The 23141-nt window shown below is 39.0% G+C and overlaps 1 protein-coding gene across 1 annotated transcript in view; it reads right to left on the minus strand.

Annotated features, from left to right (window-relative positions):
* chm (CHM Rab escort protein) overlaps positions 1-23141 on the minus strand; it is a 92366-nt gene that overhangs the window by 2110 nt on the left and 67115 nt on the right. The window contains exons 12-13 of the mRNA XM_079835373.1: positions 20053-20149; positions 13837-13947 (exon numbers count right to left, since the gene is read on the minus strand). Coding sequence (XP_079691499.1) covers positions 13837-13947; positions 20053-20149 — 208 coding nt within the window. The remainder of the gene's footprint in view (positions 1-13836; positions 13948-20052; positions 20150-23141) is intronic.

Here is a 23141-nt window from a genome sequence, read left to right on the forward strand (position 1 = left end):
CTATTAATAACTATCATTATATAATAATAATTTGTTTATATATATATATTTAACCCTCTGGTGCTCTTCGGTAATTTCTGACCGGAAAATTTTCTGTTTTGAAATTTTAAAAATCACTGCTTCATCGGAATGATATGAAACTTGGTGACTTTTCTAGCATTAGGTATGTAAACACCAAAAAATTGGAGTCATGATTCGAGCATGCTAATTGGTCGTTAAAAAAAGTAGCGTTCATGGTCTTTGGTCATAAATGACCGACCATAGGAAATGAATGGGAAATCGGCAAAAACACAAAAATTCTCAGAATATTTGTGTGTACAATCTACAAATCGGCCACAATGCTGAAAAAAAGTACACAGCAGTAAAGGGTTGACACTCTAAAACATCAAGAGTGTGATATTGACACATCCACTCACACACACACACACACACCTATGAAAATTTGAACCTATGAACCACATTTTGAATTTTTTAAAATCACAGCTTCATCAGAATGATATGAAACTTGGTGGCTTTTCTAGGATTAGGTATGTAAACACACACAAAAATTGAGGGCATGATTCGAGCATGCTAAGTGGTTGTAAAAAAAAAAAAATACTCCCACTTGTGCTCTTCGGTCAAAAATGACCACCATAGGAAATGAATGGGAAATCTGCAAAAACACAAATTCACAGAAAAAAAATCTATATTTCGAACAAAAAAAAATATCTAAAACTTTAAAATAAATAGTCTTTGAGATTTTTTAAATATATATTCAAATCCATCAAAAGAAAAATCATTAAATGTGTTCAAAACAGAACTAGGGAATTCTCAAGCCTCTCCATAGAGACCTCTAGTGATTACACCCATGGTTGCATGATTTCTTAAATAATTCCAAAAGAGGGCGCTAATCTGCCTTCAAAAAAACAATCTATTTTGAAGGCCTAGTCTCCATTTTAACCTGAAATACTGCAATAATATAATTTTCAAATGACAAAAATAGACCATAATTATTGCATAAATGTAAAAAAATACCATCAAATCATCTCAAAATACAAAATTAAAAAGAAAAAATATTATTGAAGAAAAATAAATTGCATTGTTTTACTGGGGTGGAGGAAGTTTTTAGGTGTGCGGTCACTTATGACCGGGAAGACAACCAATGCAACCCCTAAACGAAGAGCACCAGAGGGTTAAACATAACTAACTATAAAGAATGTATTATTTATTGATTGAATATAAATATATTAAAAATTATAACAAAATAAAATAAAGTGAAACAATAAAAAACAAGGCTGTGGAAAGATTTTGAAAGTGCTACAGAGGGAGTTTGCGTCCTTGCATAAATGTGAGGTGCTTCCATACACAATATGTATGAACACAGTATGTTTGTAACAAAACAAATGACGTAAGATTGTAAGTAAGTAAGATGACATGTCGGTGCTGTTTTTTTTTAAGGAACAGTGAGAACTTCAGCACCAAGGACAGCGGGATTCATTTGATGAGTTGATGGAAAGACTGCAGACAGACTTTTGACACAAGCACTGCGAAGGTACTACATTTGAATTTGAATTTACTTTGCGACCATTAAACACCTATGCTCTATATAGAATGAACATAGTTAGTATGAATGAAATGCAGATGTACTAACCAGAGATTGCCTTGCCATTCTAGGGAGATGAGAGGGTCTGTGGCTCTTACCATTGGAACTTAGATCACGTGCGGCACCTCAGCCTATCATATAATGGCAGTCGCATCAATGGCCAGCATTCAGTTTTATGACCGTCAGTTACAGTTTATGTCACAGTTTCTTGTGGATTAGCACGTTTGTCTTGTGAATAATGTTCTATATTTGGGGTTATATAAACATACAGTAGGAATGCAATGGAATGTGCTTTACATAGTGGAAAAGAGTGTGAATATAATACAATTCATAATTGAATTATTCATTTCCTTTTTATTCATTAAAATGCATTATATCAGCATCACAGTGCATGGCAGTCATAGTCATTCTAGTCTTATTATAACTGGTAAAACCTGAAAGTTAAAGAAAGAAAAAAACACCAAGTACACAACGCCTATTATTAAATACTACTACACATTTGTTGGTGGTGGTAACATTCCCTGCTCTGCCTTCCCTTTAAAATAATGACATTTTATCAAGGTAAAATCTACATAAAGTTCCCAACGAAACTATTGTTTAGTGTAAAACATGTTGAAGATTAGCGAACAGGCTGTCGCTTTATTAAACGATAAACTGTTTCCTCACAAAAGCGGTTTATTTAGCGTAGTGAAGCCTCTCCTCCATTGATATCCATTGACAAAAACAGCCTCTGGTCTCATTCCCTGCGTACCACCACAGAGTTAGCATTAGCCGTTACGCCTTTTTGGTTAAAGGTTGCAGGCTTGCCTTCCAGTGGCTTTGGTACTACATCCGCCATGTTGTTACCGTCACGTGACCTATGACGTCAGTTGCGTCGCTTCACTTCCATTCATAAATCTTCTCTAGTGGCCTCATGAGATGTCCATCAAATGTGCACTTCAGAATCTCAGCAGAAGTAGTAGGTCATCCGGGTACTTTTCGCCTACTGTTTTTCGAATACTATGTATTCGGACATACTACTCTTTGCATACTATATAGTAGAGAAATATTCAATTTCAGACGCAGCTACAGTAGTGTCTACTTTTCAGATTCTTCTGGTCAAGAAACACAGACAGGAATAGATCAACACTTGTAAAGCAACAAATCCAACTGTGTTTTGTTTCACATGGCTCTCTAGACTGGTGTAAGACCACAGACTGCTTTAGTTAGGCCACTGAGACAAAAGTGGGAATAATATTGACAAAAAACTGCGCTTTTCTCATATACACCACTGCCAGTTTTAAAAGACTTGACGTTGATTTATCACGAGATGAGTCATTGTTAATATTTCGCTAGCGGCTGCATGGCGTAGGTCATCTAATCTCTTTTTCTCCTTCTCCTTTGATGACATCTTAGGCGAGACGGGCTCTATGGTCCAACAGAAGAGCAGAGAATCTCAAGAGTGTGTGTGCGTGTGTGTCGCTGGTCCGTTTAAAGCGTAAAGCTGTCAGTCTGTATCATTACCCTTTAAATACACGAGCCTCTGCCGCAAAAAGGTGGGAAAAGAAAGGCTAGAAAAAGCGAGAGGGAGAAGGTGTCAGTCTGAAATGTCAGAACGGTCATTACCCAAATGTCACACAATTATGACGCGTGTTCCTTTTCCTGCCCGGAGTGGCCCGGTGATTTGCTTAATTTGGCGAGGGGGAGAGGTGTGGCGGCATCAATGTTTAACGCCGCTTCAAATACACCACCCATCCTTCCCTCTGAAAGCTGCCGGGTCACTGATTCACAAAACGCTGAAGCCTTTAACTGAACACACACAGCCAAACAATCTCTTCCATTATTGAGTCCATGAACATACAACTAGATATTACAGTATATGGACACAGAGAAACAGAGTTTGGGAGGGAAAAAGAATAACCAAGTGTTGAACAAATACTGTTATTATTAATAATATAATACAATACCAATGTTTGATTTTGATTGCTTGACCAACATTCCAAGGTGTGCCATTATTTTCAGGGAAACACGTGGCTAAAGGGGTTCCAGGCAGGTGTTGACCGCATTACAGTTCCATATCACTTCACTAAATGATTTCAATTATTAAGTTCCTTACAGCCTATAACAAACGTCTTTAAATACAACATCTGAACAATGTCTTGAGGTCTGGTAACTAGTATAAGTGGAAAAATTGACTACAGGCCATTGAATTATTAGAAAATTCTTCACGCTTTGCATCATGGCTGCAGAACCACCTGGGGTGTGCATTATTTTCTAATAATTCAACGGCCCGTCATCAATTATTCCTTACATATACACTCCTTTTGATTTTTTTTTTTTGAAAGATAAGTTCAAAGTGACAGTAAAGACACTTCTGAAGGATCATGTGACACTAAAAACTAGAGTAATGATGCTGATAATTTACAAATAAATTTCATTTTTAAAATAATATAGATAATTAAAAAAAATTAAATCATATTAAATTTCACAATTTATTTTTTTAAATAAATATAATACATATAAACTATGAATAAAAATGATATAATAATCATATAAATAAATAATACATATTAATTAGTGCTGCCAAATTGAATTGCGATTAATCACATCTAAATGCATCTAACATAAAAGTTTGTCAATATATATATATATACACACACACACACTGTGCATGCGTGTGTTTGTGTGTGTGTGTGTGTGTGTGTATGTATATGTGTGTGTGTATGTGTATGTGTATATGTATATATATATGCATATCAACTCGGGCTGCACTTCAACATCACCGACCGCCAGTACTGCATCTGGCCCACAGCGGAGGCCCAAACGAACCAAATCAGTTCACCAAATCAGACTGAACCGTTCTAAACGGTTTGCGTCTCCAGTCAGCGCTGATCCAGAATTTACTAGAGTTACTAACTTTCTGACATGAGTGACAACCCCTCCGACTAGAAATAAACGAATAACCTTTAGTATATGCTAGTAACGACAACAGTTCACTGAACTGAGACGTGCTGAGAACTGATGAGAAGTGAACTCTGGTCCATCCGTCTCTCTGGCAGGCTCGTGCCTGGTAGACCTCGTTAAACCACGCCCCCTCCGCTACAAGATGCAAAGATGTCAGCCAATCACAACAGTGGGCGTTTTTACTGAAGTCTCACAGCAGACACGCCTCTTGAAACAGGGCATTCAGCCACAGGGCAAACATCAGTATAGAAAAAAATGCCTTTTATTTCTAAATTACGACATTTTATGATGTAAAAATCATACTAACAATATAAGTACACCTCAGGAAACATTATAAAATAATAGAGAAATGCCATGCCATGGGACCTTTAAGCGCTAAATTTCCACGCTGCACAAACCATACGCCGAAACCTGGCAAGTCTGGTATCGTTAGACTCGGCAAGGATTCAGGAGACAAAAAAAATTACTCCCATGAAAATAAGTCAACCACACCCAAAGTTATAAGCATTTGAAAAAAAATGTCCACTAGGTGGCGCCGTTTCGAAACTTCTTGGGCTCCTTCAGGGCATCGTGCTGACGACCCATACAAGTTTCGTAACAATCCGTTCATGTGTTCATAAAATACCGCATTATAGCACATAATTCAAAATGGCCAACAGCCAAAATGGCCGATATGGTAATATTCGATATCAGTCGACTCTGCATGATGTCCTGAATCTAAGGAGACTTTTATGATTTTTGGACAAACGATTCAGAAGTTATAAGCAAAAATAGCAATTTTTCATATCTCCGGACCAGAAGGTGGTGCTGTACCGAAACGCTGCATGTTGCCTCAGGTCATGCTTGTGATGACATGGACCAAGTTTGGTTTGAATACGATAAAACATTGCACAGATATAACCTTAAGTGTATTTTCGCAACCGCTACGTAAAATTTGTTTGCGGGTTTATCGAAAACAATTTGAGAAATCAACTTGAATTCCATAACTTTTTGTCAGCATGGTCTGAAGATGATCTGGTTAATTTTTCGCAAAAGGTTCGCAAAAGTAGGTTTTTCATCATAGGGTTTTTCGTCAAAAATGCAATCGAATCGGCTTGAGCCAAGGAATCATAATTTTGTTTCTAGCACGTATGGTTCAAAAGGTATAAGCATAAACATGAGTGCAAATTTGGACAGGTGGTGGCGCTAGAGGGATTGCGTTAGAGACTCCAAATTTGCTATAGTGACAGTTGGGACAATCCTCTATCAGTGTGCCAAATTTCATAACTTTCCCGCAAACGGTTCTATGGGCTGCCAAAGACTCCAATGGCGGAATAATAATAATAATAAGAAGAAGAAGAACGCTAACGATTTCAATAGGTGCCTTCGTACCTTCAGTGCTTGGCCCCTAATGAGGTGAAAGCAGAAGCAAGGGTTGCGCGTCTCTGAGCAACACACACTGCAGTGGGGTTTCATTCCTCGCTTGAACCAATGATTCAATGTCTCACTCGAAGGAAGTGAGTGAAGTTCGAAGATTAACTTTTGTATAAAACATACCATTTTATATAAATGTATATTTGTTTAGAATGTATCATCTTATATCTTGAGTGTAAAAAGTATACTGAAGTATCTGTAAGTATGCAAGTGTTTGGGCCGACAGCCAGACGACGCAGTGGCTCTCTTTCGGTCATACACACGCACACATGTTCCCAGATGTGACAAATGTCAGATTAGCATACAGCAGCACTCCTGATGGCGGCTAACACATGCCTACAGCTGCAAACCTCCCAAACCACTGCCACCTTCTTACACACACTGGCACACTGCCTCAGAACACACACACACACACAAAACCTAAACCAACACTGGCCTCTACAACCCTTTAAAATAAACGATCTGCTCACAACATCTTAGATTAAGAAAATACATTTGTAGCAAAATGTGTGTGTTTGCCCATGCAAATCTCACCATCATAGGCCCTGTTTACAGCTGGTATTAAGATGCGTTTTGGTGGATCGGATCACAAGTGGACGACGCTAAATACAGGTGTAAACGGGGTCTTAAACATATTGAGCTTGCCCACTTTCAACCATTTCCAGAGGTAGTCGAAAACGCATGCGACCGGATTGCTTTCCTAGTGTAAACGCTCATGTGGACAAATGTGTTCAAACTGCCACAAACCCAAGTTTGGTTTGAAGATGAAAAACCAAGCACAATGTTCACTCACCATTACTGATTTCTAACACACACTCAACTGTGTTCGGCGTGAACTTGCGGCTGTCAGAGCAGAAATAAAAGCTGCTGCTATCAGTATGTTTTTCCGTCGTCTCCGATCTTGTTCGTATGTAAATTGCATGAGCTTATTTCGTCCATTAGATCGAAAGATCAGAAAAAGCCCATACATTTACCCACCCATAGACCCTCCCCTCAAAGTAATCAGGACAGAAATGGATGAAATTGGACAAAAGAGACAGATTAAAATACCGGGTGTAAACAGGAATTTGTCTCCCTCGTCTACTTGTGATCCAATCGACCAAAACGCATCTTAATACCAGGTGTAAACAGGGCCATGATGAAAGGGTGTTGTAGGTGGTTACCAGGGCGTTGCTATGCAGTTGATAATGTGTTTGGAGTGGTTTTTATCTAGTCTACTTGTGGACATATATTAGCCCTGGTCTTTCCGATGGGTTCAAAACCTCCAAGGAAATCTGTTGATTTGTTCCATTTGGCTCCATCATGATCTAAACAGACTCTCTTTCTCTCTCTCTCACACACACACACACACACACACACACACACACACACACATACACACAGCACTTTGACCATGGGGATGAATGAAGATCTACCCAGGTGACTTTGTCTCTCTGACCTGTTCTGGCCCACTGCTCTTCTTATCTAGCGATTCATCCTCAAGACCTCTGCCAGTATTTGTTCTGACATTTTAATTAAAATAGTACTAGCTCATTCCTGTGATAAAAAGGCTGTGTGTCGCCCAGCGGGGCCCCGCGTCTCGCACCCTCCGCTGTGCTGGCCACGCACCTGAGCACACATGCTTACACACACACAAAGAAACAATTATAACAGTTCTATTTTGTCGAGCCACAGAAGTACTTAAATCCACAACAAGAATCAATATAAAAAGGCAATGCGTGAAAGCAGAGTATGTGCATGATGGCAGAGTGATAAAGATTAAAGGTGTGGTGAGATGATGGCTGATAAAGAGAGATTGAGTTTGTTAGATGGAGTGAGGAAGGTTGAAGATGCTGTGGACTCGACCTTGATCTTACGGCCATCTTACTGTCACACTTATTCTGGAGTCAAGACACTGTTATTACACAAATTTGGATAAATTGGCACATTTTAGGAATTGTCAACTATGACATGAAGCTATAGGAAAGGATCAGTGTCAAGAAATTATATCAAGTCCAGCTACAAACCAGTCTAGTAGCTAAACTAAATTGTAATATGGCTTAGTGGGATTATCAAATTGCAAAGGCTGCGATATAATGAAATTAATTTATGCACTGCGTGTTTCAGAGTGAAGGGCTGCACTGTGTTCTTTTACACACAAGCAGCTCATGATCTGGTGTTTTCAGCTTCTCAGATGCTGCGCCACACAAACTCATTTCTGCATGTGCTCTAAGTATGGATCGCTTATAAATTGCATTTGGGAATGCAAAGTACGAAAAAAAGTAATGGAAGTTTAAATTTACTGTAAATCAAATATACATTTCACAAAATAATTTTCACTCTAAAATTATTATAAAATACAAATCCATATGTCTTACCAAGTTGTGTTTCAAATTTGAAGTTGATATCACAAAAATGGAAGTTCCTGAGATTTTGTTCAGGTGCTGTACCAAAAATAGCCAACAGATGTCACCCACATTCCATTGATTTAAAAAAAAAAAAAAAAAACATTTCTGTCCAAATATCACTTCTATCACAAAATATGGAACCTTGAGACTTCACGTGCTATCGGAAATGTCCTACTTCCCACTTCATTTAAGTGCTTTGTTGTCGGAATGAACAGTAATCATGGAGGACACCAGGTTTATTCTTGCCTATTTATTGGGAAAATCTTATTAAAACCAAAATTATACAGGGAGTGCAGAATTATTAGGCACGTTGATTTTCTGATCATATTTTTTTTCCAGGCACATTTGACCAATTCCAAACCACAGTAATCCTAATAACTATTATTGATTTAGTATTTAATAATGTATAAGTGATATATAATTGTTCATGAAGGCTGGAAATGAAAATCACCTTATATTCAGGTGTGCAGAATTATTAGGCATGTTTTCTTTTACAGATAAATTGAGCCAAAAAAGAGATTTAACTCAGACTGAAAAGTCAAAAAGTATTAAATGCCCATGAGAAGGATGCAATACTAATGCAATACTAGACATTGCAGTTAAGGCATGACCATTGGACAGTGAAATGCTCGTTGGGTCAGCAGGGTCAGACAAAAACATGTGGCGGAGAAAAGACACCTGTTAACTGCAAAAGAATTAAGAATTAAGGTGAAGAATTAAGGGTGAAACCATCAGGAACCCTTTAGTCTCCAGCGCCACCATTTTCCAAAGCTGCAATCTACCTGGAGTCTCCAGAAGTGCAAGGTGTCAGGATCTCAGAGACTTCAGTTAGGTAAAGAATCCTAAAATATGACCCCCACTAGATAAGAATCATAAGCTGAAGTGTTGTAAAATACATGAAGGTTTTTTTATAGGCTTTATGGACAGATAGGTTGAGAGTGACTCTTGAAGGACCAGCACCACATCCTCTAGTACCACTGTTTGAAGAATTCATCTTCCAGAATCTGGCAGTACGTTTTGGGAGTTTTTTAGTCCATCTCTGCAAAACGGACTTCAGGATGGACTAAAATGAACTTAGTGTTCTTCTTGATTTGTTATCAAGAGAGAAACTCGTAACTTAAAGCGTAAATGGAAACAAACTAATTTAGAGGTCTTTAGAATCGCGTGGAAAGATAGTATGTCACGTTATAAAAAGGCCCTAAAAGCAGCCAGGGCTGAGCATCTCCGCAAACTAATAGAAAATAACCAAAATAATCCAAGGTTTTTATTTAACACTGTGGCTAGACTAACAAATAAACAAGCATCGCCTGAACAAAATATTCCGTTACAGTTTAGTAGTAATGATTTTATGAATTTCTTCACTGAGAAAATAGAGAGCATCAGAAACAAAATTGTAAATGTACAATCTTTAATGATGTCTTATGATTCAACCGCAATTATCGCCCCTCAAGAACTACTACACCACTTTACAACTATAGGACAGGAAGAGCTAAATAAACTTATCATTGCATCTAAACCAACAACATGTTTATTAGATCCAATACCCACTAAACTACTGAAAGAGTTGTTACCTGTAGTGGAAGAGCCTCTTCTCAATATCATTAACTCGTCTTTATCTTTAGGTCATGTTCCAAGAATATTCAAGTTGGCAGTCATAAAACCTCTCATTAAGAAGCCACAATTAGATCATAATAACCTAGCAAATTACAGACCAATTTAAAATCTTCCATTCATGTCTAAAATACTAGAAAAAGTTGTGTCCGCTCAATTGTGCTCTTTCATGCAAGAAAATTATATCTATGAAAAATTTCAATCAGGATTCAGGCCGCATCATAGCACAGAAACCACGCTCGTTAAAATCACAAATGATTTACTTCTAGCTTCTGACCAAGGCTGTATCTCAATACTAGTTCTACTCGATCTTAGTGCTGCGTTCGATACTATAGATCATAAAATACTATTAGATCGACTTCAAAATTACACTGGTGTTCAGGGACAGGCATTAAACTGGTTTAGATCGTACTTATCAGACCGCTAACATTTTGTCTGTCTAAATGGGGAAAAATCTAAGATAACGTCAGTAGACTATGGGGTGCTGCAAGGATCCGTGTTAGGCCCTCTGCTATTCTCAATATATATGCTGCCACTTGGTAATATTATAAGAAAACATGGAATTAATTTCCACTATTATGCTGATGACACTCAATTATATATTTCATCACGACCAGATGAAAACGCTAAATTATCTAAACTGACAGCGTGTGTTGAAGATATTAAATACTGGATGACGTGTAATTTTCTGCTATTAAATTCAGATAAAACGGAGGTATTACTTATTGGTCCAAAAAACTGCCCACAAAACCTCTCACAATACAACTTTAACTTGGAAGGATGTCCTGTCACTTTATCCACTACAGTAAAAGACCTGGGTGTTATATTAGACCGCAACTTGTCTTTCGAAAATCATATTTCATATGTTACAAGAATGGCATTTTTCCACCTTAGAAACATTGCTAAGCTACGTAACATGCTATCTATTTCTGATGCAGAAAAGTTAGTTCATGCATTCATGACCTCGAGACTAGATTACTGTAATGCTTTATTAGCTGGTTGTCCTGCATCATCAATAAACAAGCTACAGTTAGTCCAAAACGCAGCTGCTAGAGTTCTTACTAGGTCAAGAAAATACGATCATATAACATCAATTTTATCATCTCTACACTGGTTACCTATTAAGTTCCGAATCAATTACAAAGTATTGCTACTGACCTATAAAGCCCTAAATGGTTTAGCTCCAGTGTATTTAACGGATCTTCTATCGCCCTACAATCCATCGCGCTCTTTAAGATCACTAAACTCGAGGCTTCTGGTCATTCCTAGGATATCTAAGTCCACTAAAGGAGGAAGGAGGGCATTTTCGCATTTAGCTCCTAAACTCTGGAAGTCTTCCTGATATTGTTCGAGGTTCAGACTTGCTGTCCCAGTTTAAAACTAGATTAAAGACGCATCTCTTTAGCCAAGCATTCATTATAATTACCTTTTATACTACAGTTAAATCGGATCAAAAGCATTACTATTCTGAACAGCAGCTATGCTAATTATTTCCCATCTGCTTATCTGTTGTTATCTTGGGACACTAGTCCCGAGGTAACTAGTTTGTCAGCTCCAGTTTGTATCCAGCCTCTCATGGAGAATTCAGATGCCCCAACACCTGTGATGAGACGACTCGACGCCTGTGAAGAGACGACTCAACGCCAGCGTTGTTATGGCCTAAATTAATACATGATTGATTAACTTATTCTAAAATTTTTCTTTAACATTCTCTTTCTAACATTTTTCAATGTACATTTATGAAATGCACTTTCTGTAAAGCTGCTTTGAAACAATGTGTATTGTGAAAAGCGCTATACAAATAAATTTGAATTGAATTGAATTGAATTTTCTTAAATAATATTTTTTTTATTTTACAGTGAAATATTACAATAGTAATACTTCCTAATTGGTTTAATATTTTGATTTAGTCATAATAATTAACATTAAAAAATATATATATGATATAGAATCACAACATTTATTTTTATAAGAAAAATCGTGATTCGCTTTTCCCCCCCAAATCATGCAACCCTTTGCGGAAGATAAATTAGTTCTGCTTCTCCGTTTGAACACTTTTCCATTCCAAAGTTCTTTTCTTAGATGCGATTAATTGAACACATTTTATTTAAAGGGCTGATGAATTGAGAAATCAACTTTCCTTTGAGCCTTTTGATATATAAAAGTTCATCGTGATATAAGAACACTCTGTAAGATTCAGAGCTGAAAACATCCTTGTTAGTCAAAGAAAAGCTTTTATAGACACCAGGCCCAGAAAACAAGAGACCTCAGAATATGTCTCCCACTGACGTAATAGAATGCAGAAGCACCGCCTCAAGCCCGCCCACCGACTCGTGGTGCTAAACGGGTCGCGCTACAGAGCAATAAACATGCTGATTCCAGCTCACATGGGTAAGACATTGCATGTTCGTTCACTTCATTTCACCACAGAATCGATTGTAAACAAGATAGAGGTCGAGACTGGATTTGCAGACATACTGAGATTAAAACACAATGCTGTGCCTTCTATATTGGATCCGACAGGAACGGTGCAACACACAAAACATGTTTTTTTATATGTGTTAGTATTGCATTGTTACAGATCGTTTGATATCTATTCATTACACACCTTAGCACGCTGTCACAGGCTGGAGAAGGTGTTATTGGTTCATTCGTGATCAGACTCGGACTTGTAACGCCAGCTCGCAAAGGCCAACGTCCCGGGGCTATGTGCTTTTCAGACGGGCTACCAAAATGTATCGGGCTATCTAAAATAGTGAAATAACTATTTGTGTGCGTGTACAGTTCGCGGATATATTCACTGATCGGGCCGGCCAATTAATACAAAAATAACATTCCAATCAATCGCGGGTGGATGAGAGATCATTGTGTTTGTTTGATAAAGACATTTTTCGATCCCTGTGAGCGTTTCTCCAGATGCTTTCAAAACAATTTCCACATGTACTGAGGGGAGCTGAAGCTCATTAAATATGCAAATCGTATCCAATCCTAGCCGTGGGCGTTTACTTCCAAGTCTTCAGTGCGGCACGCCCATCAAAACCGAGCGTTTTTCAGAGAGCCTCAAAACCATGGCAGAAAATAGCCTATTACTTATTCATTATGATGTTTTTGAATGTAAAAACCACACAAATGTCATAAGTTGACCTCAAACAACAGTATAAAAATGTTTAAAAAGCCAGTTCATGACCCCTTTAAACGTGCCTGATGTGCATCTTGAGACAAAACAATGGCACTGACATATTTTAAGATATGCCAGTGCAAGTTGCTTTCAGTTAAAACAGCTCAAACATACATTTTAGTCTGGGACTACCTTAAGCCTCGTCTGTGAAACCGGGGGTGAATGTGCAATGTAATGGATTATGTTACTAACTAAAATTTTTGCCATGTAACGGACTACAATTTATATGTAATCTACCCAGCACTGTGTACAACCAACATAAACTAATCTTTTTATTTTTATCGAATCTTTCCAAACTCACAATGTGATTCCACCCTTATGATCTGAAGGTAGATTGTGAGGTCGTATGTGACAGGTCGTGCTCAGATTCACTCTGAAGGAGCCAAGCAGACCCTGACAGAGCATAATGGGAATCAATGGGAGCAGCGCCTGGACCCTGCCTGCCACACCACCATCAATATCAATCACTGTTATCGCCAATAACGTCTCCATGTAAGCCCTTCGCTGAATGTCACAGCAATACCAGATCTTTCTTCTTTAAAGAGAGAGGAAGAGATGATCTCTCTTTGACACGGGCGGCAAGGTTAGTTAAATACTGTTAGCAGGACGTATAGCGGATCTGTGTGCAATCGGAGGTCGATGCGCAAAAGGACTGAAGATGTTAATGGGTTTAAATGATGGGGAGTTTTAATTGGAAGTGAAAGAGCTGGGTCAGGTCTTACCTCCTGAAGGTTCCTCTCCAGGAATGGCGGGAACGTGAAACAATTGAGATACAACTGGAGCAAGATCTTCTTGGGCCGTACCAGAGGATGAACAGGTCAAGTGGACCAAATCTGTTAAAAGAGATCATAACAGACCGTTTAGGACAATTAAGGTGGGCATATTCTGGACATTTGGTTCCACATTGTTCAGAAAAACGTTTCTTGGAAAAAGCCATTGCCATTTCTAGACATGAAACACATACATTGGTACGCCCATCATTATGAGGACATTCCATAGCCCCTAACCCTAAACCTACCCATCACAGAAGTTTATTTAGCTTTTTGAATTACAAGGACATTTTCATGTCCTCATATAAGCTGCATTAGGCAAAATGTCAGAGCATGCTTACTTTAATGGCAAAAACTTAAAATTGTTCAAAGCGCCCCTATTATGCCATTTTTAAGGTTCCTACTTTCGTTTAGGAGGTCTCCTACAAAAGGTTTACATGCATCCAAGGTCAAAAACACTTTAATTTTCTCATAATATCACCTAATTTCTCAAAGATTCTCAAATGAATCGTTCGAAGCAGTTCGAAGATTCAGTCTCTCTAAACTCCTCCTTTCCATTAGCCTACTGTGCTCTGATTGGTCTGTTGTGATTAGTCTACGGTTTACAAGTGTTAGACTGACGGCAGAAGGCCTGGACTCCATAGCAGCTTTCATTTGGTCAAGAGGCCATCTGACTGACATGTAAAGCAACCAATCACAGTTTGTTTTGTTCCGTGTCATGTTTAGGGGCGTGAAAATGTAACGTCGATGTCCCTACAATAACAGTCCGGTGTGTAAAACTCTTGGACGTATTTTAAAGAGTCTATGCCATAAACTTTACATACTTTTGAAAATCCAGTGTTTAGTTGATGCTGATAAGCGGTTATCCTCACAGTTGTAAACACGACAGTGTTCTTCTTCCTAAAGGGAGTTTGGCGTCGCGGCATTTGTTTCCAGGCTGACCGTTAAAGAACGCGACACACACGTCTCGCGGACATCCTGTACAATTCAACCAATCAGATGACGACTTTGAAAATCCTGAAGTGTTTCCAGTTAAGCATGCCATATGCAGCCAGCGGTCTGTGGGCGTGACGTCTGAGGCTGAGACTAGCTGATAAAACATTACAGTTTGTAAACCAAATTCTTGCGCCATCCTTTATCATTGCTCCAAGTAATAAGAACTGCCGGATTATACTACCGTGGTATCATTGTAAAAATGAATGTAACCACTGATTCTTAACACAAATCTGCTGTCACAGCGCAGAACACCGCGTCTTCTAGACATGATTTAAACCACACAAACCAACTACAGTGTTTGAGGGCGGCTAAAAGTAGGCTTTGTTCGCGGGCAGCCAATGAAGACCATTGGCAGGCATTATGCAAATTTGTTACCACGTTACGTATAGGGATGCACCGAAATGAAAATTCTAGGCCGAAGCCGAATAATAATAAAACACTTGGCCGAGGGCCGAAGCCGAATACAGAATGCGTTTTTTTTTCTCTTTTTTTTCACCATTGCATAAATTTGCTTTTTTACTTTTTGTCTTGCTTTTAAAATAAATAAATAATTTTTTTTTTACTAAACTACAATTAAAAAATATTTATTTAACACTGAACATTTTTAGCATTCCAGCAGACATACAAATAAAGCACAATATAACTTAGAAAAATATTTTTATTTGGCCATCTTATCTTATCTTTGGCCTTTCTCGGACACTTTAAAGCCTTCTTTAAGCCTTGTTTATACTCGACGCGTCCGCAAGAGCGCAAGGGTGTACGCGGTAAAAATGACGTCATCACAGAGTGCCAAGCAGACAAGGCGCGCGCAGTCAGCGGAGGCTCACGCTGCGGAGCCAGACGAAAGTATAAACAAGGCTTAAAAGCCCAATTTATACTTCTGCGTCGAGTGTTCGACGTACCCTACGACATACCCTGACGTGCAATGTAACAACGCATCAATTCTACGCGAACCGCAAGCGCTGTGATTGGTCTACCAGAACTCCTCCCTCAGGTCAATAAATATATAAAAAAATCTGCGATAGGAGTGTGTGTGTGTCCGGAAATGGGATGATAGTTTTATCCATACATCTGCTATTTAACACAATATTTTGTAGTCCAGAGATTCTTTATGTTAGTGAATAAATACATAGATCCGCTATGAGTGTGTGAGCTCTTGATGGTCTAGTAGTGGAAGAATATTTTATTTATTTTCTCTTATTAAAACCAAAGATGTTAACTGACAATGGAAGGCGACAAGCCTTACACTATAAGCTGATCAGCTAATGGATCAGCTAATGTATGAGTTTTAAAATGCTCCCGTTCATAGAGATTTTTAGATTGGGTAGAATCTGTGATCTCTGACCCAGTTCATTTGCTGGCTTCAATGGCTGCACTACGCTGTGTTTTCCACCAACTTGCGACCCGGGGTGCCGAAATACTATTGGGTAAATTGGTAGAGGGTGGGATTACACAGACCAAAACAAAAACAGACATTCCGACACGGAACGCACATTTCAAAGTAGAATAACTGACTGTAGCTTTTTCTTTCGGAGAAACAAGTATGTGAACTTAGTCTCCTAAATCTCTGCAAACATATGGTATTTTTATGCTTTACTACAGTACATACAGCACCTTTAAATAAGTGTGACAAACTGGGCTAACATCTTAATCTTAGAACTACAGTAAGACTCCATGAAAGTAGCCCTGAAAGTGATCCAGAGGGGAAAAGAGGAAACAGGCACCAAAATTCAAAACAACTAAATCTCAATCCTCATAAAGGTCTGAGAAGTTATACTAGTGGGATGTGTGGAAATGTCCTGGGTAATCCCAAGAGTTCAGACACACCACTTCCAGGCTTATCATTACTTTTCCGTAGTTACGGTACTTCCTGTGGTCTGTGGTGCGTGGGAGTTTGTGTGCGTGAGGATCAAAGAGAACAATTCCAGTGCAGGCAGCTCAGGGCGGCTCCGTGTCACACAGTGGAGAAGTGCACAGATGTAGGCATCTCCAGTGGGACAGGAGGAGCAGCTTCACTCAAGGCTCTAAAAACACACGGGACATTGCTGAGTTTTGAAAAAGATTCTCGCCACAGCTAAAGACATTCCGGGGGCTGATTTGAAAAGTCTTGGATAGTTTAAAGTGAACACTTGAATTCATAATGTATCCAGTAATAGAGCTGCACGATTAATCGTTAAAAGATCCCAATCTCGATTCAATCCCACATGCAACCTTATTCCTAAATGACAATGATCCTCCTGTGTCTATTAAACCTTTGACAAAATCACATTTAGATCTGTGTTAGCGTTGCCGCAGAGCCAGAGAGAGCAGATGTCATGTTAAGGTATTAAACGGCTTCACAAACGCAAAACGCTGTGAGTGTCGATTATAAATCAGAAATGGTGAGAGAACATTGTGCTTGGTATGTTTTTCCTCTTCCAACCAAATTTTTCTCCATATAATGGACTTCAATGGGCTCCAAACGGTTAAAGGTCCAAATGACAATTTCAGTACAGCTTCAAAGGGCTTTAAACGATACCAGATGATGAATAAGTGTCTTATCTAGCGATACGATCAGTTTCTGCGAGAAACCGAGCAGTATTTATGCTATTATTTTACCTCTTATCAGACGAACGTGATCATCTCTGAGCTCCGCCATAACTTCCGCTAAGTGAGGTCAAAATATGAGCGTGGTCATAGACGTATACGTAGATGCCTCATTTGCGCCTGCACGGATCATTAGAATGAGGTATCTACGATCGATATATCTATGACCACGCTCATATTTTGACCTCACTTAGCGGAAGTTATGGCAGAGCTCAGAGATGATCACGTTCGACTGATAAGAGGTAAAATAATAGCATAAATACTGCTCGGTTTCTCGCAGAAACTGATCGTTTCGCTAGATAAGACCCTTATTTATCGTCTGGTATTGTTTAGTATCGTTTTAAAGCCCTTTGAAACTGTACTGAAACTGTCATTTGGATCTTGAACCGTTTGGAGCCCATTGAAGTCCATTATATGGAGAAAAATCCTGGAATGTTTTCCTCAAAAACCTTAATTTCTTTTTGATTGCAGAAAGAAAGACATGGACATCTTGGATTACATGGGGGTGAGTAAATTATCAGCAAAAGTTTATTTAAAAGTGAACTAATCCTTTAACTCCTCTATTCACTAATATCCTCTGATTTAAACTTACATGGCCTTAGTAACTTCAGGCAAAATGTTGTATGAAGAATGTACAAAGAAAGCAAATGGGGCCTAATCTGATTTTAAAGGTAAAGTATGTCATTTTTTTATGTTAAAATACAAATACGTTAAATACTTAAAGGAGTCCTATTATGCTTTTTTTTTTTACATTTGATTTTTCTTTATTGTGTAATGTTGCTGTTTGAGCATGAAAAAGGTCTGCAAAGTTATAAAGCACAAAGTCACTCCAAAGGAAGCTATTCTCTAAATCAGTGCACAAAGTTTCTGAACATCCTGAAATGCCTCTATTGTAGTCCTGAGTTTTCTTCTGGGAACAAACATGTCACAATATTCCTCATTTAAATAATTCCCGCCCAAGGCACATGCAAAATAAAGAGATGAGGTCTGGTTGAAACTTGCGGTTAAGGTAAGGGGGGGGGGGGGGGGGGGGGTGACATTTCTGAAACACGCTTGAAGTGGTTGACCAATCACAACACACTGGTCCAGCCGACCAATCAGAGCACATTGCAGAAGGAGGATATTCATAGAGAAAGGAACTAAACTGAGCGTTACAGACAGACTGGGAAGAGAGGTGCTGCAACATGTACTTCCGCTTATGTCTAGTGTGACCTTTCCGACGTGATTGCGCAATCCTTGGTACGTCGCAGATCAGCGCAAGATGAGCAATTTAGGTTAAAAAGGATATTCAAATTTTAATACGATTTCTATTTTAAGACCCTATTCCTCGTCTGGGATCGCGTAGATCCTCTGAAGCCCTTCGAAGCACAAACATCCTGGAATGTTTTCCTCAAAAAACCTAATTTCTTTTCGACTGAAGAAAGAAAGACATGAACATCTTGGATGAGATAGGGGTGAGTAAAATATCAGGAAATTTTCATTTTGAAGTGAACTAATCCTTTAACATTCAAGCATGAAAACCTATTCTAGTAGATCTCAAAAACAAAATCAAGACTTTGAAAGAGGTCCCCTTTAAAACATACCCCCAATGTAATGTGAAGAGGCTGAATCTGGGGTCGAGTTTGGAACAGGACTATCAGGAAAATATCTGCTTGTTCAACCATATTTTTTTTGCATCTGGGTTTGGTGCCGCAAATGGCTTAAAATTACACACTTCACCTTCAAAGTCTACAATCAGTGGTCTTGGTGTTGCTTGGAGCCCTTGAAAGCACATCCAACATACCCAGCAGCGTAAGTAAAACAGTCTTGTCATAAGTGGTTAACGATAAATAAAGACCACCTTCTCCTGTGAACGCATGTCTGTCACGGTCATCATCATCCGCTGATTGCGAAGGATGCTTTCGGGTAGAAGTGCATTACTTAAAGAGGAACGACTATGATCCATCTCCCGGTGGGATCGGGCTATAGCAAAGCAAACGATAGCTCTGATCCAGCTTCCTATCATTTCCCCTGAACTCAATTCCCAGAGAGAGGAAGTGGAGTTCCGCTGATTAAGCTTTTCATTCCCCCATGAGGACGGAGTCAGTCACTGAGGCCTGCGCCAAGACCGCTCCACCATCTCCACCTGATCTACCCCTTCACGATGATTGATAGCAAAATGGGGGCCAGTGTAACAAACACAATAACTTTCATAAATAACAATGGAGTTAATGATGGAGTCATCGCTGAGGTGGGCGGTGAACTGAGTGTTTTGAAGGACAGTTTTGACATTTGGCTGTTTTCAAAGACCATCAATGTGCATCACTGTGAAGATCTTGGAAGATCACTGATACCGGTTTTGTAAAACAATGCAAAACAGAAGCATTTATTTACAGTGCCAGTCAAAAGAAGAATTTATCTATTTTATTTTTTTGAATAAATCAAAATAAAATTGAATACATTTTTTAAATAGATCTTATGCTCACCAAGGGTGCATTTAATTGATCAAATTTATTTATTATTATTATTATTATCAATGCTGTTTTTTTGGGAAACCATGAAAATATTTTAAGAGTGTTGTATGATTGTGGTGGATGTTTAACTCACAGGTTCCAAGCATGCAGGTCATGGAGGAGGAACAGAGCTCCACCATCCTCACAGCTGGTGCAGAAGACTCCAGAGGAGGAATCGTCACCAATGAGATCTGCCATTAAAACAGGAAACACATACTTACATTAGGGGTGTCCAATTCTGCTCCTGGAGGGTTTAGATCCAACCCCAATTAAACACACCTGAACCAGCTAATCAAAGTCTTAAAGAGCCCCTATTATGGATTTTTTTTAAATTACCATTCGTGTAGTAGTGTGTAACAGTTCTAAGTGAAGTAAAACATTCTGCAAAGTTTTAAATTTGAAAGTGCACCGTATATAAAGTTATTGTCTCTCAAAAGTAAGAGTCGACTCGGAGTCAATTAAACAAATCGTTTTTCAAACGAATCGCAAGCCTTTTCGTTGTGACGTCAAGACGAAACATTAGCATATTGCCCGTCCACTTATTGTGCGCGCAGACATCAGGGAAAACTTGAACCACCTCAAACACTCTACAATGTGTTTATTGGGTTTTATATTGTGTAAGTATCTGTCTAACCAGCTAACACACGTTATTACAGTCTTACTGCTGTAAATCAGCTGTGGGCTGCACTATTACCTAAAACTGTGTCTAGTAATCATTTGTAATTATAATTTGCTACATTTATATAGCGCTTTTCTAGGCACTCAAAGCGCTTTACATATAGAAGGGGGAATCTCCTCAACCACCACCAATGTGCAGCATCCACCTGGATGATGCGACGGCAGCCATATTGCGCCAGAACGCCCACCACACACCAGCTGATTGGTGGAGAGGAGACAGAGTGATGAAGCCAATCTGTATATGGGGATGATGCCTGATTGTAATGCAGATTGCCTGTAATTCTTACTACTTTGAGTAAAGATAAAGGAGCAAGATTTGTGTAATTACAAACTTTAATGTTACATCAGTCATTCATGTAGTGCTCGGCTAGCATATGTGCTGTTATTGATACTAGTTCTTCCAATGTTTCATCATCGATTTGGACTCTGGGATTGATGTAAAATCGATATCATCGATACTGTCTTTACAGCGTATACTAATCGCTGAGCATTAGGAAGCCTCTGGACAGAGATGGAGTTCAGTTATGGTAATGGGCGCGTTTGTTTCTTCTACGTGGTAGACCAATCACAATAGACTGGGCCATCTGACCAATCAGAGCAGAGTAGGCTTGGGGAACGGAGGGATTTTGAGAGACTGATTCATCTATCAAGTCGATTAAGAAAAATCATCGAACATCGCGGTGATGTGCAATGTATATTATGAGAAAATTAAATCGTTTCTTGACCTTTGATGCATGTAAACCTGTTGTTGGAGACCTCCAAAACTAATAAATAAGGAAACTTTAAAATAGCATAATAGGGGCACTTTAATAGGCTTACTAGAAACTTGCAGGCAGTTGTGTTGAGGCAAGTTGGAGCTAAACTCTACAGGACAGTGGCCCTCCAGGACCAAGTTCAGACACTGCTCACTTACATCTTACAGTTTACATAAAATATACTCTATATTGCCAAAGGTATTTGGACACCCCTCCAAATAATTGAATTCAGGTGTTCCAATGCCTCCCATGGCCACAGGTGTATAAAATCAAGCACCTAGGCATGCAGACTGCTTCTACAAACATTTGTAAAATAATAGGTCGCTCAGTGGATTCAAGTGTGGTACCGTGATAAGTCTCTGTCTGGCAATCCGATGGACAAGTCTGGGTTTGGCGGTTGTCAGGAGAATGGTACTTGCCTGACTCCATTGTGCCAAGTGTAAAGTTTGGTGGAGGGGGGGATTACTGTGTGAGCTTGTTTTTCAGGGGTTGGGCTTGGCCTCTTAGCTCGAGTGAAAGGAACTCTTTCGAAAGGAACATTTTGGACAATTTCATGCTTCCAACTTTGTGTGAACTTTCCTGTTCCAACATGACTGCACACCAGTGCACAAAGCAAGGTTCATAAAGACATTGGTGAGCGAGTTTGGTGTGGAGGAACTTGACTGGCCTGCACAGAGTCCTGACCTCAACCCGATAAAACACCTTTGGGATGAATTAAAAAGGAGACTGCTAGACAGGACTTCTCGCCTAACATCAGTACCTGATCTCACAAATACGCTTCTAGAAGAATGGTAAAGGACACACTTTGTGGAAAGCATTCCCAGAAGAGCTGAAGCTGTTATAGCTGCAATGGGTGGGCCAACTCCATATTAAACCCTACGGATTAAGAATGGGATGTCATTAAAGTTCATGTGTATGTAAAGGCAGCCGTCCAAAAACGTTTGGCAATACAATGTATATGACTGACATATTGTTTACCAATTCACCCTTGCACTACAATCATGGTGCATAATCAACAGCAAATGAAATGAAGAAATGTCAGCAGAAATAAAAATAAATTGGTATCTTACCCAAGTTGTGAGCTTGTCATGTAAATAATGGCAAAGTATGTAAACTTAGAGGATAATGCAGACAAAAACCTATTAGCTATCCTGTGTAACAGGATCTAAATAATCCTGTTATTTCAATCCAGACAATATTTTCATACAGTCCTTGGGTTAAACTATCTTAAAACTGCTTTTTAGTCTAAGTGCAACAAGACAACTGTGCCGACAAAAAAAATTGTTAAAGAGGAAGACAATGCTCGTTTGGCGACTGTCATTCCAAAGGACGAGCGGCTAATTAAAACCAGCCTGAATATTTAATTACGTTTTGTCACACACAGTCATGTAATATTCCATTTCCACACCGTGTCAAGACGCTGATATTAATTTCTGTTCGCCGAGGCTAATGAGCATAAATTACACCCACTTTTCCTTCCTCTCCTGATCTGCTTTGAATATTCAAGCATGAATTCCTGATGGAGAGCAAATTGGGCCGAGATTCAGAAGGTATGCTGACCACTCTGTTTCCTTTACCTGTACTCTGGTGGACAGCACTCAAATTAGCCTAAGAGGGACGCTTGCACGTCACCGTCCACTCTCGCATCGGAAAAATTTATTTATCCAATTCTAAACCAGGAACAGCAAACAGAATTACTGTCCTTTCATTGAACTGGTTATTTTTTCCTCTCATAATTCACTTTAGAATG

The sequence above is a fragment of the Gobio gobio genome (genome assembly GCF_949357685.1).
Source record: "Gobio gobio genome assembly, chromosome: 14".
Lineage (NCBI taxonomy): Eukaryota > Metazoa > Chordata > Actinopteri > Cypriniformes > Gobionidae > Gobio > Gobio gobio.